The following is a 19,111-nucleotide window of genomic DNA, read 5'->3' on the forward strand; positions in this document are numbered from 1 at the left end:
CATGACCTTGGTGCACAGAAAGAAATTATTAACGAATATTTGTCTTTTGTGATCTTGGCCGTTAAATGAAAAAGCGCGTGGCATAGGAGCAGCATTTAGTAATTATAACCATAGTATGATTTAACAATCCGAAGTTCATGTACTATTAAATTTTAACCAGACATTTAGAAGCGGGAAAATATAAGTTATTCATCGTTTGGCTTTGATCTTCACATTGATCTACACGGTTGTTGATTGCGACATATTGTACTGCCGAAAAGTCAACATAACATTTTGAAGTAATACGTAACAAATGAAGCTTTTGTCAGTTTCAGAGCGGAAACTGCTTTTGCAAGCAGCCACTCAAGTTTATCTTGGGTTTCTAAGAATATTTATTCCTGTTTTAATCGGCTATTAAATATTGAAATTTTGTGCGACAGCAGTCTATCTAGTGTTTTTATTTGTACCCCCTTTTTACAGTTCTTGAACTCGTTAAATCAAATAAGACATGAAATAACTCAATATGCATACATTTATATAATTTGTGTTCAATTAAAACATAATTTTTATTTTTATTTACTCATCTTTTAAAGGGACCATTTCACAGATTTTGGCATGTATTGAAGTTTGTTATTAAATGCTTTAAATTGATCAATGTAAACATTGTAACTAAGTATCTCCTGTTAAAAAAAAAAGAATAGAAATAAAGAAAGAAAAAAGTAATCCTCAACTTGGCTCGAACCAATTACCCTAAGAGTAAAAGTCCATAAAATAAAACACTCGGCCATCCGTTCTCATTCAGTAAGCGATGTATTTTATACTTTATATTATAAGCACTCCTGGTAGTGTCACAACATACATGACGATAACAACAAAACCTTCAATATTATTCAATCGTTACGCGTTTGTAATGCCTAATAACTTTTAAATCGTCAAAAGATGCATACAATGGATACTTTAGAGCATGATTTATGTTTACGATTACTGTTTTCGCGCAAATTTCATAACTTCAACGAAAATTTGCTAATCTTAAATATGTTTTGGTCAATTTTGTCGAAACGTGAAAAGGTCCCTTTAATAACGAGTCATATAATAACTCATATTTTAATACAATTAATAAACGAATACTAATGCACATTAGGAAGGTTCATATAATTATGGATCCTTGCTAATTTTGATTCACTATTTTGATTTATTGCACGAGTATTTAAAGAGTAATCTTGGTCCGTGTTTTACATGTAAACATTTTCATATCAATTATAGGTTCAACTATTCAGTATTTAGCATTAAAAAACAATATGTGTGTTTTTAAGAAACAAATCAAGACATGGCGACAGGTGATAGCAATCAGACATTGGCGCATAGAATATTTGACGATGAGGCCGACATAGACAACAAAGCAACAGAGCGCGGACGCGGGAGAGGTAGCTATAGACCGAACAGACGACCCAGAGGTCGAGCGCTTAGCAGCGATATATCGGGTATTGCAGAGAACAGAGCTCAAAGTAAAGATAGGTCTGACTTAATAACAGAAGGTGGGCGATATGGTCACCGTGGACAACGGCGAGGTAGAGGTACATTCCGTGGGCAACGCCATCAGTCTATTTTGAATGAGTCAGGAGTATTCTATCAAAAAAATCAGAGTTGTGATGACCAACAAGAACAACAACAATCAATGCCTAAAGCGCCAAGGGAACAAAGAGAAATGCGGTTTGGTAAGCTGAAAGACCTTATCAAGGACGGGAATCCTAATGAAGTGTTCTTGGAGTTAAGTCAGTCTAGAAGCGGTTTTATCGAGTTGATAGAAAAATCTTTCGATTTTAAGGATAATGCTCTGTACATACTTAAAGCACTCGTTCTTGCAACAAAGTCAGATATTGAATCAAATTTAAGAGAATTTTTAGACAGGCTTCATCCCGTCTTAATTCCAAAGATATTGCACCTTTTGAGCAAGTTACAAATGAAAGATAGAAGTGCACATTGTATATGCAGTAATCTAACACAGATGGGGTTATTTCTTAGTGACATTTCAGAATTCCTTCAGGCACTTATGTCGACCATCCCTTCCACACTACCAGGTTGCAATACTATAATTATAGTTTTAAAACAATTTCCGAGTTTATTTTCTGGTTTGAAGTTTGACACTGAAAGCCTGGAAGCCGTGTTTGGTCTAGTTAAAACAGAACATGAAAGACGTACTGACACTGACCTAGCAAAGAAAAAACCTGTATACAAGACTGGCGAACACGATATGACCCCACCAAATAATTTTCGAGAAATAAGCATTTTCCCTACACTTGATGATATACATATCAATGAGTTACCATTTCTAAGAGCGAATAAGACAAAAGGCAGGTATGATTCTTTAGATACTTATTTAGATACTCAGTTCCGTTTGTTGCGGGAAGATTATGTTCAGCCCCTACGACAGGGTATTCACGAGTACAGAAGTTGTATTAAGGATGGTCTGAGTGTAAATCGCTTGCGCAATGTTCGGATATATCAGAACGTACAGATAATGCAGCCTGTTTGTTCTGGAAAAGGAATCAACCATGTTCTCCAGTTTGATACTTCACATCTTAAGATAGTAAACTGGGAATCATCAAGGCGACTTCTTTTTGGTTCACTGGTTTGTTTGTCTGTTGACAACTTTGACACAATTCATTATGCAACAATTACTGAGAGGGATGCCAATGAATTGAAAGACGGTACTATTGAAGTGCATTTTGAAAACGTTGGAGATGGTGTGCTTGACCTTTCAGGAAATGCGTCATTTGTGATGGCCGAAACAACCGCCTACTTCGAAGCATACAGGTACATTCTTGAAGGCTTAACGGAACTGAAGGACACAATGCCAATGATGAGATACATTATTGAATGTGAAACTGTCATTAAACCCCCATCTTATTTACTTGGCCATGGTGGACCTGAATATGATTTCCAAACACTTCTGAAAGATAAAATCAAAGGCATACTATATCCTGTGTTAAACACACAACGATGGCCTACCTGCTCTGACTTGGGTCTAGATTGTTCACAATACCACGCCCTTCAAACAGCTATTACAAAAGAATTCGCTATTATTCAAGGGCCTCCAGGAACAGGGAAAACATTTGTTGGGATAAAAGTAGCTGAGCTGCTGTTGAAAAACAGTACGTTTTGGAAGACTGGCGAAGAGAAAAGCCCAATATTGGTTGTATGTTATACAAATCATGCACTTGATCAATTTCTTGAAGGAATTTCTAATGTATGTAATCGGGAAGGGATCATTCGAATCGGTGGAAGATGTAAAAACGAGAAGCTTGTACCATTTATGCTTCGAAATGTAAAGGCTAAAAGGCGTGAGCTACAAGCTCAGTCGTTCAAACTTATGCAAAATGAAAAAGACTGCAGAGCTCGACTGAGAGATAGTGAAAGAAAAATCGAAGAAATAAGTGCTAAGATAAAAAGGACCACTTCGCATATTGTATCATTAAAAACACTTGAACCATATATGAATGAAAATCACGCAAAGGAATTTGATTTAATGATTCAAATGAATCAAACTGATGAAAAAAACTGTTTTCAGACATGGCTAGCTTTCCAACCATTCGCAAACCATAAATCTATAAACGTGGATGCCCAAACACATATCAAGCAAACATGGACACAGTTCATTTTACATGAAGTACAGCCCATTCCAATAGCAGAACTGAATGAAATAGATAACATATTCAACAAAGATCTTTATAGAAAAGCAGAAATATACAAAACATTGCATGTTGAATGCACGGGAAATGTGAAAGGACCTCTTGCCAAATTAATGAATACTCGATTACTTTCGTTTGAAGAGCTCAAAAGAGGCATTTTGGATCCAGTTACAAAAATAAAGCTTAATGCATTAACTGCAAAGATTGAAGCTCCTAAGCATAGTATAGTGGACAAGTGGTTGTGTACCAATGAAGTCAATAAAATAAAAGAGGCTCTAGATCATTTTCATGGACATTCTAAACGCAGTGGAGACATTGATGGAAAAAGTGAAACCGATGACGACGAGTTGAAAGAAGAGAGAGTGCTAGATGATATGGATGACGACTTTATGTTTGATTATAAAAGAGATCACCAATCTATAGCAGACAAAAATTGGAAAAAATTGGAAAAAAAATTGTCTGATGAAGAATGGATTACCGTATTTGGACATAAAAAAAATGCACAAAGAGTAAAAACTATGCTAAACAAGGCGAGACCTATGACTGAGGAAACTGTATGCAGGCTAAAAAGTATTCGAGCTTTGGATAAAGATAAACGATTAGATCTTTACGCTTACTGGTTGCAGAAACGCAGAACAGCTCTGAAACAAGCTGTAAAAGTACACGAAGATCAGTTTAGAATATCAACGGAAAGTTTGCAAGAAGTTCGTGATTTAGAAACAGTACACATTTTGAAAGAGTCAGTCGTTATGGGAATGACAACAACAGGCGCGGCAAAATACAGGAAAGTTTTGCAAAGAGTCAAACCCCAAATAATCATAGTTGAAGAAGCCGCAGAGGTTCTTGAATCGCACATCATAACTACATTGAACACCAATTGCAAACATTTAATACTTATTGGAGACCACAAGCAACTACGGCCATCAACAACTGTGTATGAACTTGCAAAAAAATACGAAATGGACATATCATTATTTGAGAGAATGGTCAGAAATGATGTTCCATGTGTAACTCTTGAGGAACAGCATCGTATGCGTCCAGAGATATCCAGACTACTGCGTCGCGAAAGACTTTACCCAAAATTACGAGACCACGAGTCTGTCTTTAGATACGATCAGGTCAGAGGAGTTGATTTTAATATGCAGTTTATAAGTCACGAAGAAGAAGAATCTTGTTCTGGTGATTCCACAAGTTACTCCAACCCTCATGAAGCCAAATACTTGGCTGCCTTGTGTAAATATTTTCTGAATCAGGGATACACAAAGGATCAGATAACTGTTCTTACTCCATATATGGGACAAGTGATGCTTCTACGCAATGAAATGCCAAAATCAATTTTTGAAGGTGTAAGAATAACAGCTATTGATAATTTCCAGGGAGAGGAAAATGACATAATTCTGCTGTCTTTAGTACGAAGCAGTATGGAAGGCCATTCGCGAAAACGAAATCCAATCGGCTTTGTAGGAATTGAAAACAGGATATGTGTGGCGCTTTCAAGGGCTAAACAAGGTATGTTTGTCATTGGAAATTTCAAGCTACTTGAAAGAAGCAGTCAGTTATGGGAGGAAATTATTGCAGAATTGAAAGAAAGCGATTCTATTAAAACTCATTTACTTCTTCGGTGTGGAAATCATCCAAAAATGTGCACTGCAGCTTCTAGCGCACAAGATTTTACATGTGTTCCTGATGGTGGTTGCAACAAACCTTGCGGCATGCAATTGCCTTGTGGGCATATCTGTCCAAGAGCTTGCCATGTTTGTGACATCACTCACACGTTTGTTACATGTTACAAGCCATGTGAAAAAATTAACTCGAACTGCACCATGGGACATAAGTGCACCAAAAAATGTTTTCAGGAGTGTGGAAGCTGTTTTGTTAAGATTGAGAAAGTGATTCCCATGTGTCGTCATGTGGCGAATCTTCCATGTCACATGGACCCATTTGAATGGAGATGCCAGGAAGTCTGTCAATTTATTTTGCCATGCGAGCATTCTTGTGATCAAAAATGTTTTAAGTGTCAATCCGAAGCGCACAATCAGAAATGTGGAAAATTAGTGACCCGTGAATTATTATGTGGTCACGAAATGGTTATGCAGTGTCATTTAAAAACGCACAATCAGAAATGTGAACAATTAGTGACGCGCAAATTATTATGTGGTCACGAAATTGTAATGCAGTGTTACATGGATGTCGCGAGTGTTATATGCGTAGTTAATTGCAATGCAATTCATGAATGTGGACATCCTTGTTCAGGAAAATGCGGGACATGTTTTGATGGCAAAATACACAAGAAGTGCAAAGGTACTTGTGGAAAGACGCTCCCATGTGGTCATAAATGTACATTTCCATGCAGTGAAGAACAATGTCCACCTTGTTCGCAAAAATGCAAAAGAACTTGCAGTCATAATATTAAGTGCAAGAAGAAGTGTTCCGAGCCATGCAATTCATGCGAAAACAAGTGCTGTTACCAGTGTAAACATGGGAAGTGTGAAAATATTTGTCGCGATGAATGCTCCGTTATGCCATGCAATGAGAAATGTGGAAAAGAGTTGGAATGTACACATATATGCAGAGGACTTTGTGGTGAAAAATGCCTCTGCATTATATGCAACAAGCACTTAATTAGAAATGAGTCTGAAAACGAATTTACAGAGGAAACTGTTTTTCTTCAACTACCAGATTGTAAGTGCGTATTTGAGGTAGGGCATTTGGATAGGAGTATAGAAACACAGGCAAACTCTGAAAGGAAAGATTTTGCTCTACATTGCCCTTTTACTTTGTGTCGAAAGCTTTTAGAGACGGACGTCAGACGTTATTCAACAAGACTTAAACGTGTTAAGCAAGATATAATTAAAGCAAACACGCAACTGCAAGCATCAGATGTAAGATTAATAGCAAGGAATGTTGTTAGTCAACTTAATAACATAAAACATGTTGGATTTATAACCGAACAGCAATATACACAATTAAATCGACAAATAGTAAAAGGCAACAAAAGTGCATTGTCTATCTTGGGCAAAAGACTAGACAAGCTACAATATTTATATAAAGTTGTTCAATTAATTGGGACCGCTAAATCTAGTGGTTTAATTGAAAGTATTCATGTTGACGGTGTGTTAAATGAAGATTATATTAAGCAAGCGATATTGGCTGAAAAATTGAATACGACAAAACAGTTCTGGACAGAAATATCAAGGGAAATAAACAGACTGCAAATCTGTTTGAAGTTTTGTCTTCTTAAGAAACACTTAAATAGTAAAGGGAACAGCGCCGTAGACCAAGCCCTGGATCTTAGCTTTAGAGCTATACGTTCACCTGGATTTGACAGCGACCTATTTACTGAATTGATGTCAGTTTCAAGTACACTGCATGCGAGCATTTCTGCTCTTAACATTTCGGATCTGGACATAAACGTGGCGTCTTTTAAACTCAAGTCAAAATTGGAACTTTGTGAGTTGCAAGTATCTTTAAAAATGAAACAAATAGGGTCATCCACTGAAGAAAAAAGAACAGTTGCAATCTTCAATAGAAAAGTGTCATCGCCTGAAGATAATAGAGCAGTTACAATCTACAATAGACAGCAATGCGTTGAAGGATCCGTAGACGCGGGATCGGTATCAGACCAAGGTCATGCAGCTAAGGCAGTGGAACACCCGTTTCAAAATGAACATGAACTTGCGAGTAATGCATACAGTAACATGGGTGATGAAAACGTCATAGATGAAGAAGGGACATTGATACTCTAACATGTAGGATATAAAATGTTCATTCCTGATTATGTCTTCTATTAGACATACGTGTAGTAATTATTGATAGTTAAGAGAACTTAATTTTCGTTTGAACCATTGTAGATGTATCAAACGGCATGTATACCCGAGTCTATGGTTAATCAAAGTAGTATAAACTACAAATAACATACACTTTTTTTGTCAGCGTATTTTGGTTCAAAAGTAAAAACAGTTAACGCCACCATTTTTTTTCGATTCAGGTTATTATGCCCCATTCTTTCAAAGAAGAGGGGGTATATTGTTATGCAGGATGTATGTCGGTCGGTCGGTCGGTCTATCGGTAGACCAGTTCGTTTCCGATCAATAACTTGTGAACGGATTAGCCAATTGCTTGATACTTCCCATATGTGCATTGGCCTTTGCCAGTAGATGAACCCTATTTAAATTGGGGTAACAAGGTCAAAGGTCAAGCTCACTGTCACACTAAGTGTGAAATCGTTTCCGATCAATAACTCGTCAACTGGTTCACTGATTCAATGGCTTGATACTTCCCATGTGTATTGGCCTTGGACAGTAGATGACCCATATTGAAATTGGGGTCACTAGGTCAAAGGTCAAGCTCACTGTCACACTAAGTGTGAAATCGTTTCCGATCAATAACTCGTCAACTGGTTCACTGATTGGCTTGATACTTCCCATGTGTATTGGCCTTGGACATTAGATGACCCATTTTGAACTTGGGGTCACTAGGTCAAAGGTCAAGGTCATTGTCACAATACGTCTGAAAATGGTTTCCGATCAATTTCTCGTCAACGAATTGACCGATTGGCTTGACATTGCATATGTGCATTGGCCTTAGAACTTGATGACCCGTATTAAACTTGGGGTCACTAGTTCAAAGGTCAACGTCACTGTGACATTTAGTGTTTAATTGGTTTTCGTTCGATATGTCATCAACAGATTGAATGATGGGCCCCATACGTTGCAGATGCATTGACCTTGAACAGTAGAAAATCCCTATTGAAATTAAGGTCAATGATCATCGTGACATCACTAGTATTAAAATTATAGTAGTTCATAATTCTGCGTCAACTAAAAACTTATTTAAATGTGATAAGATTAAGTATTATGGTCAGTTTTGTTGCAAAAAAAATGCTGCGTCAAGGCCCTGTTTGGTGGGGGGGGGGGGGGGGGGGGGGCATCTGTCTCTGTCCGCGGAGCTCTTGTTAATATAAATACTAAGTTTTGAAATAATCAGAGTTCACATTAAGTATATTTTGAATAGCCTTTGCGCAAACTAGTAAATCGTTGTATCTTTTATTCATATTGGTATTTATTTAAAAATAATAATAGTGTTTCTCTTATATTTTAATAAATTGCAATTATATTGAATTAACAAAGAACTCGTTAAGGCAAAAGACTTTGATGATGACACCTGTTATAATGGAGGTGTAATGAGTCTTTAGTAATGGAGAGAATCTGACTTTAAGAGTCATTCGATGTCAAAGCCAAGTATGGGCTTATTCAATTGAAGGTTGCGTCTGTAAGTGTGTAGCACGATTATGACACGTTAATTGAAAAAGCATCAATCAAAACTACTCTAACCGGAGAATGCAATCACTGTCAATAGGTCAATAGTGCATTAATGAATGAGCTTTATACAAGGACGGGTTGCTACAGCATTGATGACCTGGATCAAATGGAGAATGTGTTACGGTGATAGTAATAGTAAAATCATTCAAAGCTGTGTACTTACAATAAGTGGTATTTTTTTATTCTTCATTCGTTAAATATCCATGGTTTGTACGTGATTCACGCACCTATATGCGTGAATGGGAACACGGAAATTTTGATAAATCCACCATGTCTGTTGTTGTTGTTGTTGTTGTTGTTTTAAGATATATAAGTATTCCCTATTGATTACTCCTTTTCTTATACCCCCGGATCGAAAGATCGGGGGTATATTGTTTTGGCATGTCTGTCTATCTGTATGTCTGTTTGTCTGTCTGTCAGTGTATGTGTGTGTGTGTCTGTCCCAAAACTTTAACCTTGCTCATAAAATGAAAACTAAACTTTAACCTTGCTCATTAAATGAAAACTCTGGGGTATATGTTCTTTAAACTTCACATGTGCAAACCTTGCTCATAAACTCTTGGGTATATGTTCTTTAAACTTCACATGTGCATGCAACTCATTGAGATCTACAATCAAACATGGGTTGATGTCAACTGGTTAAAGGTCAAGGTCACTGTGTCCTTTACATTCAAAATATAACCTTGTTTCGAAAATAGCTGCCGTGCGGCTTCAAAGCGCAGTAGGGCGCATTGTGTTTCATAAACACAGCTCTTGTTTTTAAATCCAAGTACATATACATACTTTTGTATTGGCAATTCATATTCTCGAAAGAGGACTGAGTTTGGTATTTTTTTTAATTTATTTTCTTTTTGATCGTTTTTAAATCGATAGTTGACCTTTTAAATAGGTTTATATATTATTTGCTCATAATTTATTTTGAAGTCACCGTAATAAATAGAAGTAGATGTGATTTTGTCTAGTGGTTAATTTGAACAAGTGTAGTACAAATAAGGCTGTTTGTATTAATTTGACCTTTTTAATTCACCTGCGTTTCTCAAAAAAATGTGTTTAAACATGTATAAATATTATATATTAATTTTATGTTTAATTACATAAAACTAGTAATATCATTTAATATCAGTAGTATTTCTAATGGACATACACGTATATTGTTATTCAAATGTATTAAATTTAAACGAAAATGAACTCTAATGGATATTTAAGATTATTCAATATGAAACGAATCAAATTCAGGTATATCAATTATTTTGCGGAACTACCAAGCCCTATATTTAACGGGTTTTCTTTTTTGTTAAAAATAGTTAAAATGTAGGTTTGAATGCACATTTTAGGCATTTATTCAAACCCATTACTTTTTACTGCCTTTTATTGCATTTATGACTAATTTTGTCAAGATAAAACCACGGCTTTCAGATTTGTTCCTTTTTATGTCACCAATCCTAAACTAACTTATATAGTTTCCTGATAAAACTCGGTATCTCACTTTTTGGACCACTTCGAAAAAAGTGTGTTGCATCTTATTGTTAAATGGTGCGTTAAGTTGTGTGTTATTTCACATAATTTGTATAAGAACATATTGTAAATATGCGCATTTAACGTTAAGGTTTTTGTACGATGGTATGAACATTAAAGAATTTTTGTATACAGTTGTATGGTGTTCCTTTCAACTTAGTTTGGTATACTTACATTTAAAACATTTCAGTAATTATGGTCTGTTTTACTAAACAATTTAACGTATGTCACTTCATTTATGTTTGTTAGTCTGTGATCGAAATAGTGTAGCTTTTACGCATGCATATCGGTTTCTAATATTATAATACTTACATGTATGTTGGATATCTTGCCAATTTTTATGAAAAAAGATGAAACATTTATTCTGGGATTGCAACTCGGTCCGTTCGATTGTTCTTCTGATTCTGGATCCTGCGATATCTCAAAAAGTACTTGAGCTGGGTTCATGACACTAGTTATGCGGATAGAGGGTCATATGTTAATATGCATGAGGCGTTTTTCAAAACCCACTTGAATTTAATCGTTGATAAAAATTTTCATTTGGGATGCTGTAATTTGGAATAACCGAAAGAAAAAATGATTTCAATAAAATGTTTGTCATATTTATCTTTGGTCTAAATCCTGTGAAATTGGAGTTTGACTGTGAGAGTGGTGCATTTGTTTGATTTTTTACCTCATTCTAATGGATTTCTTGAAAAGTAAGCAACTAGTAAGGTAGGATTACGTTAACAAAGTCTTTCTTACTTAGGCTCTCAAAGAACACGCTCAAACCTGCTCAATCCAATACGTAAAATATCAAGAATATGGAAATACTTACAATCGGCTTTCCGACGACATGTATACACTATTTAAGTTGTCGCATAATCCACAGTCGTCGTTGGAGGCGATTGAACGGTGTGGGCATCGGTTAAGTATTTTCGCCACTTTTTCGACAAGCTGTGGTACTTATACTACATAAACTTGCTTAACAATATGATAGGCGTAATTGGGAATTAGAAGCCATTACTGTGGCAAGTTTCTAATTGGTTTTAAGTATATTTGTGTTAGCATTCAAACATAGTTTGTGTCGGTTATTATTGTTTGTTTCCACATTTTGTTCTTTTATGTATGCGAAGTGTACATGTTAGTGTTAAACGTATTATAAGAACATACGATATTGTACTGACTGGCCTTTTCTATGTACATTTGTAATGTGTGTATGTATAATTTTTGTTTATAAGCGTATTTTATTCACAGACGTGCATGCACTTGCTATAACATTATTATCTTTATTATCCTCATTATCTACATAAAAAGAGCAGTTTCTTTCGTTGCGTTATTTCATATACTGAGATTGTTTATTTTAAAGAAAAGAACGTATAAAGTTTATACTATAAACGGTATAATAGTTATTATAAGGTAAATATCGGACTACGGCCGTAATGGCATACAGGTTCGCGATTGGCTGGCTGTCTATGAAAGTATATATGTTGATGTGTCGAGAAATTAAGACCTCAAAAGTATTTCATGCAGATTTTACAGTCGGAGTTATGGTCCCCTTTGTAGATATTTTTTCATGTGCGTTGCGTGGTATTTAAGTTCTAGAGTGGTACTTTAAAACATCTTGATCAGCATAGTTATATGTTCAATTACATATATTTTATGATTTCTTTCATATTGTGGTGTACATTTTCCGAGTTATGAACAGTTGTGGTCTTTTAAGAGAAAAACAAAGATATTTTTTATATATGTGTCGTTTGAAACTTAAACTTGGCACTGCTAGGGAATGAAACTTTAAAAACAAATAATTAGCTTTTACTTGTGTTTTATGAGATTATCGCTTTTCTGAAATTATTGATAAATAATTGGCGTCGCGCTGAAGTGCGGCGACTAGTATGTAATACTTTTTTTTCGCTTATGGGAGGAGAAGTTATTTTACGGATCAATGTATATATTTTTGTTGTCAGAATATCTTGCATAGTGGTGCTTTTTTGTGTAAATTAGTGTAGATAAGTACTGCATTTGTGCCTATTACATTTACTACAACATTTATTGCCAATAATGCAAAGCTAATTCTTTTAATTAATAACTGATCAAAGGGACTGGGCAATAATAAAAGATCACATGGACTGGGCAAATACGCGAACCGGTGAAACTTTCTGGTTTTGTATAAAAACAAAACTTCTTTGTTCCACTATCCTAGCAACCACCTAGTTACTAATAAAGGCGCTATAGAACGCGAAGCGCGACACGTATTATTAATTGTAATAATGAGTCTTGATAAATGAAGCAGCCGCTTATCAATGAGGAGCACCATCACAGCACCCCAGTGTCTTTACTATCAAGTCCTCCTACAGGTTTTTTTAAGAACCACATATAGAAGGCCGCAGGCCTGACCCGTATCTTGCCAGTGGTATGGACCCTTTGGTATGGACCTTTAACCCCGCTCACTATCCATCGTTTAAACTTCCGGGTTTACATTTAAACCGACTATTAATAGCTTATTAATATCTTAGTTAGAAGGTGATTTTTCAAGCGGTTCCGTAATGTAGTGGTAACACGCTCGTTTCACATGTGAGAGGCCCAAGGTTCGAGCCCCAGTAGAATCCAATTCTTTTATTTGTGTTCTATGTTAACTTTTTGTTTTGATGTAGACATTTTAGTTTAAATAAATATGCTGTTTTATTGTAACCATTTTTTTTGTTTTTATTATGCCCATGAAATATATGTGTTAGAGGGTGGGGGGAGGGGGGGGGGGGTCGTTAACACATTAAAACTTTTACATTGTTTTCATATCAATGAGTACTCAACCCCTTTCGTAAATGAGCAACGTAAGAATAAGTTCAGAATCAACTCCCCTTGAAGTTGAGAAAAATATGAAATTACGCTTACAAGATGAAGCAGATGTTTTTTAAACCTACACAGTTCTGTTCCATTAATGAAAACTGCACACGGATGCCAGTAAAAAAAGGAAACCAATGTTAATAAAATGAACTATGAAATATTTGGGGTTACAACACAAAATCATAGATAATGGTTATTTGGGGGTTATAACACAACATCATAGATAATGGTTATAACACAACATCATAGATAATGGTTATTTGGGAGTTATAACACAACATCATAGATAATGGTTATTTGGGAGTTATAACACAACATCATAGATAATGGTTATTTGGGAATTATAAACACAACATCATAGATAATGGTTATTTGGGAAGTTATAACACAACATCATAGATAATGGTTATACCAGTATCTTTTTCTATTTTGTTTAAAGTAATCGGCCAATATATTAATATTTACAGTAAAAAAAATCGTTCCATGTAACTTCATTGAGTGCCTTTTACACTGAAATTCCCGACGCCCTTTGATGCTTTGCATCAATACTTATCTTGCATATTAATTAAATACGTATTTATATTAAGTATGTTAAGTGTTAGTACGAAAGTTTTATCTTATCTAAATGTTCTTGATTTATTATAAATACAACTTGTATTATTTGTATACATTTAAATGTTTAAGTATATCCTAAAACATCGTTGTATTGTATGCTTTATGTAGTTTTTATTACGAATAATGATGATAGATTTACTTTTTTACTTCACGGTCTTAAATAGCACTGATCAATGAATATATAAAATTGTGTTGCTGTGTACCGCTTTGTATGTTATACCTAGTGCTAATACAAATAGTCATTGCTCATCATGTTATTTGCAAACACTCTTAGATACCTTTAAGCAAGTCGCGTCGACAGTTAGAAATACTTTGTTTAACAAACTAATATTTGGAAAACTCTAAAAAAAAATCCACTCAAACACCTTAGCACTGGTAAATTGTTATTATATTTAAAAAACATATTCAGTACAGTCATTTTTTAAGTTCGTTTACCAAGTGCATAAACGGGAATATCTTTAAGATAACTTTTATAATGGACGTTAAAATATATAATTGATATTTTACAGTGAAGGCATGGAATATAATGGATATAATAACTCTATTATAGTTTATATATAGTAGATATATATATATATATATATATATTAATATATATATATATATATATATATATATATATATTATATGTCGTATTGTTGATTAAAATAAAATATATGAACTGTTGTTGTTTACTTTTTCACAATAGTCTTTCAATTTTAGAAAATACCAAACTGTCAGCTTTCTTCTCGATTCACACATTAAATACAACATAAAGTACGCATATGACAGACAGACAGACGGACGGACGGACGGACGGACGGACGGGCGGGCGGGCGGCCGGGCGGACGGACGGACGGACGGACGGACGGACAGACAGACAGACAGACAGACAGACAGACAGACAGACAGACAGACAGACAAAGACAGACAGTTTATTGACTCGTATACAATTGTATATCGTCTTCATGCTTAAATACACGTTTTTGACGATCACGTAACTAGGCATAACATTAAATAACAAATAATAGTCTTTAAAGAATACAAATACAAGTAAATACAATCGATGGTAAGAACACGTAGGTATTATCAAAGCGGTACTGAAGTTTTTTTTTACTGTATTATTAAGCATTGTATTTCTTATAACAAAAACTTCATTGAAAAATTTACGCACATTATAAATTATTGATTTGTCACATGAAACTAGTAACTTGTGGAATTTATATACAGATGCGTTGATATAAAATGTACGCCTTTTTTTCTTAACTACAGTGTACAGCGGCATATACAATAAATGGTATTCATCTTTTAAATCAAAGTCATTACAACATAGACAATAACATACTAGTTTTTTACGTGTTTGATTCCTTAACTTGCTGTGCTGTAACGATAGCTATGTCTTTAAAATTTTAAACATATTTTTTTCCGATAGCATATGAAATGGGTAATCCTATTACAACACAGTTCGATAATCGTGTAATATACATATTCAGATGTTTCTTTCATGTGGACATGTGCTTGATGCGCACGGTAAACGCCTCATCGAGTTTTGTCAATCAAGTTCACTTAAATAATCGGTAACGGTCGACTGCATAGTGGCCGCGACATCGGAGAATTTACATTTCATTTATACAGTGGGAGTAGCGTTGTGGATTACCTTTGAGATTTTGACTGCGTTTCGTATTTTGATATACTAGATCAAAATGAATTTTCGGATCATTCGGGGCTAGTATTTTGCTTTCAGTCTAAACACCAAATACCCTACATATACACAATCAAACGACGATGACTATAAAATCCAATGGGATGTCTTAAAAGCCTAAAAATTCAAATCTTATTTGATTGAAAACCAAGCAAACATAAATTCGTTAGCGGATCTAATCGATAGTGGGAGTGATATTACTATAATATCCTCATATTTGATGGATATTTTGGAAACAGGTGCTGGCCAAGTATTAGGGGAAAGTACACCTCTTCTCATAAGAGACATTCGTCTAATGATAACAAAAAAAACCTGGTTTAACCAAGAATGCCGTTTAGCAAGATCGGAATTTAAAAAACCTCGACATATTTCTGAAGGATAAAACCAATGCAGGTCAAAGACAGGCATTCTTAAAAGCGCAGCAAAGTGTAAATTTAAGACCTACGAAAAGCAACATCTTTCAAAATTGAGTAAATCGAACCCTAAAGAGTTATGGAAAAAAAGTAAATAAACAGTACAAAAAAGTACAAAACAAAGCGAATTATTTAAGTACGTCTAGCCTGTACGAGCAATTTAAGAACCTTTACTCAACTGAAGAAACCCCCGAAAATGCTTTACCCGAACACATCCTAAACACCCAATATATCGAATAAGTTAGAGAATTTAGCCTAGAGGAAATCATTAAAGCAATACGTTCACAAAACAACAACAGAAATGGTGGCATTGATAATCTATGTGCAGATATTTACATATTTACAAATGCGCGAATCAGCGAACTAGCGCCGTTATTATGCTTAAGTTATTTAGTAGACATTCGACAATCCGGGAATACCCGGAGTCATGGGGAGAGGGCATTATTGTACCTATCTTCAAAGGCGGAAACATAGAAGAAAAGAAAAATGAAAAGAATTACAGAGGAATCACTTTAATTAATATCCTTCCAAAAATATATTCAACTGTACTTTTAAATCGTTTGACGGAATGGTCCGAAAAACATGAAACTATCATAAAAAACAATTTGGTTTCCAAAAGTGTAAATCAACAATAAATTGTATCTTCGTTCTGCATTCTATAATTACAAAAACACTAAGTCAACAAGATGCGTTTGTGAAACACAATGTCCCCCTATATGACGTTTGACTTTGAAGGATGGCCTTGACCTTGTGAAGGATGACCTTGACCTTTCACCACTCAAAATGTGCAGCTCCATGAGATACACATGCATGTCAAATATCAAGTTGCTATATTCAATATTGCAAAAGTATTCATAAAATAAGCGATTTGGGCCACATATATTTGACCTCTGACCTTGAAGGATGACCTTGACCTTTCACCACTCAAAATGTGCAGCTCCATAAGATGCACATGCATGCCAATTATCAAGTTGCTATCTTCAATATTGCAAAAGTATTTATAAAATAAGCGATTTGGGCCACATATATTTGACCTCTGACCTTGAAGGATGACCTTGACCTTAACCTTTCACCACTCAAAATGTGCAGCTCCATGAGATACACATGCATGCCAAATATCAAGTTGCTATCTTCAATATTGCAAAAGTATTCATAAAATGAGCGATTTTGGCCATATATATTTGACCTCTGACCTTGAAGGATGACCTTGACCTTTCACCTTTCAAAATGTGCAGCTTCATGAGATACACATGCATGCCAAATATGAAGTTGCTATCTTTAATATAGCAAAAGTTATTGCAAAATGTTAAAGTTGGCGCAAACAGACAGACCAACAGACAGACCAACAGACAGACCAACAGACAGACCAACAGACCAACAGACAGGGCAAAAACAATATGTCCCCCACTACTATAGTGGGGGACATAAAAAATAAATTATATTGCGCCTTCGTGGACTTTGAAAAATATTTTGGTAAATTGGAGAGAACATTTATTTTCCAGAAAGTTATTAATGAAAATGTCAGCTCCAAATTCGTTAACGCGGTCAGAAGTATCATGGGCATTCATGGACCGCATGAGTTTAAATGTAGAATATACCAAATAATGCCGAATGCGTGCCCAAACGGGCACATGGCACACCAATGAGTATTTCATAGGTTTTTTTTTCAAAATTTCAAATAGCATCATTGACTTAATGTATTCAATTTGTTCATATCCGTAGCCAGGGGGGGGGGGGGTGGGAGGGGGGGGGGGTGGGAGGGGGGGGTGCGTTCGCACCCACTAATTTCTGTTAAAGCTGTAACGGTAATAATATCATAACGTAATGTGAAGCCTACTTATTGCGGGTTGAAATCCAAGTCCAATAACCTTTTTCCACAATCATCTAAATGGCTGGAATCCAATTTGATTAACTTGAATAAATAATCTTATAAAAAAGAAAGTACATTTTAGATGAGTATTAACGGAATGTTATGCCACCAAAAATGACTGAAATCAAAGGACATCCTGTCGACTATTGCCGAAGACTAATGAGTCACTGGTTAATAATTTGGCATTATACCACGATTTATAACAATTACACATTGTGCACAGAATTTTCAACCGACTGCATTGTCTTTTTGTTTTATCACCGTACAGTACGACAACAATTTTTTTCCAACAAAAAATATCAGCTATGCTCAAGACAGTATAATTTTCTTGTTTTATGCAAGAAAACTTTTTTTGCTTTTTTGTAGTTTACCATCACTTAATGGGATCTGTTCTGCTCCAAGAACAGAACTTTCCACAATGTTTTAATTATGTCAAACTTGACTCTATGAAATATGTCCTACTCTGAAACAGTTGTTATAATGAATTTAAAACGTTATAACATATATGATCAGGTGGACGTTAACGTTGAAGGAACTTTAGCATAATGGCCAAATACGTCCATCTTTTTTCTTCAACGTACTGGTATACATTTTTAATGACTTTGAGACCGTAGGGCCAGAAGTTTGTGGTAATAAGGTCTTGTTTTAGCATTAATTGTTATATGTTTCTGAAATTCGTTTAGAAAAAGATAACTTATTTGTTAAAAATAGTTTTAAAACATAAAAGTAACCAGCCATACCATTTTGATTTCTGTTTAGTATTGATGCAGATTAGAGAAGACCAAGTTTTGCTAATCAGTGTTTGTTGTACAGTATACTATTAGCACGTTCAGAGCAATAATAGGCCTCTAGCTGGTACTATCCATAGTAGCAGACAAACGATTGATCTGAAAAAAGTCAAATATTTCCTTTTAATTTGCTCGAGTTATTAATGGTAGAATTTTAGAATGGTAAAATACACCAAATTTATCAAGATTCCAATAAATGATTATATTTTATACCGTTCTTATTGTTGGTTTTACATTGGTTGTTGCATATGTAAACAAAGTGTGTGCGCGCATACTAGTGTCGTGTTAAACACCGTACAAAATAATTTATTTCCGTGACTGATCGAAAGAGGTGGTTATTGAAAAACGGTCGTGGGGAATACATGTATGTTATATTATACTCATGTCGATCACTCACTGAGTAAGGTCAATGAAAGT

At 35.1% G+C, this 19,111-nt stretch overlaps 1 protein-coding gene across 2 annotated transcripts in view; it reads left to right on the plus strand.

Moving 5' to 3' along the window:
• The window catches only part of LOC127858530 (NFX1-type zinc finger-containing protein 1-like), a 64,313-nt gene extending 55,735 nt beyond the window's left edge, over nucleotides 1-8,578 (plus strand). For both annotated transcript variants that reach the window (XM_052395734.1, XM_052395735.1), the window contains exon 2: nucleotides 1,293-8,578. In XM_052395734.1, the coding sequence (XP_052251694.1) occupies nucleotides 1,307-7,414 (6,108 nt within the window). In that variant the 5' untranslated portion in view covers nucleotides 1,293-1,306 and the 3' untranslated portion in view covers nucleotides 7,415-8,578. The remainder of the gene's footprint in view (nucleotides 1-1,292) is intronic.
• The last annotated feature ends 10,533 nt before the right edge of the window (nucleotides 8,579-19,111 follow it).

Source organism: Dreissena polymorpha, chromosome 14 (genome assembly GCF_020536995.1).
Source record: "Dreissena polymorpha isolate Duluth1 chromosome 14, UMN_Dpol_1.0, whole genome shotgun sequence".
NCBI lineage: Eukaryota > Metazoa > Mollusca > Bivalvia > Myida > Dreissenidae > Dreissena > Dreissena polymorpha.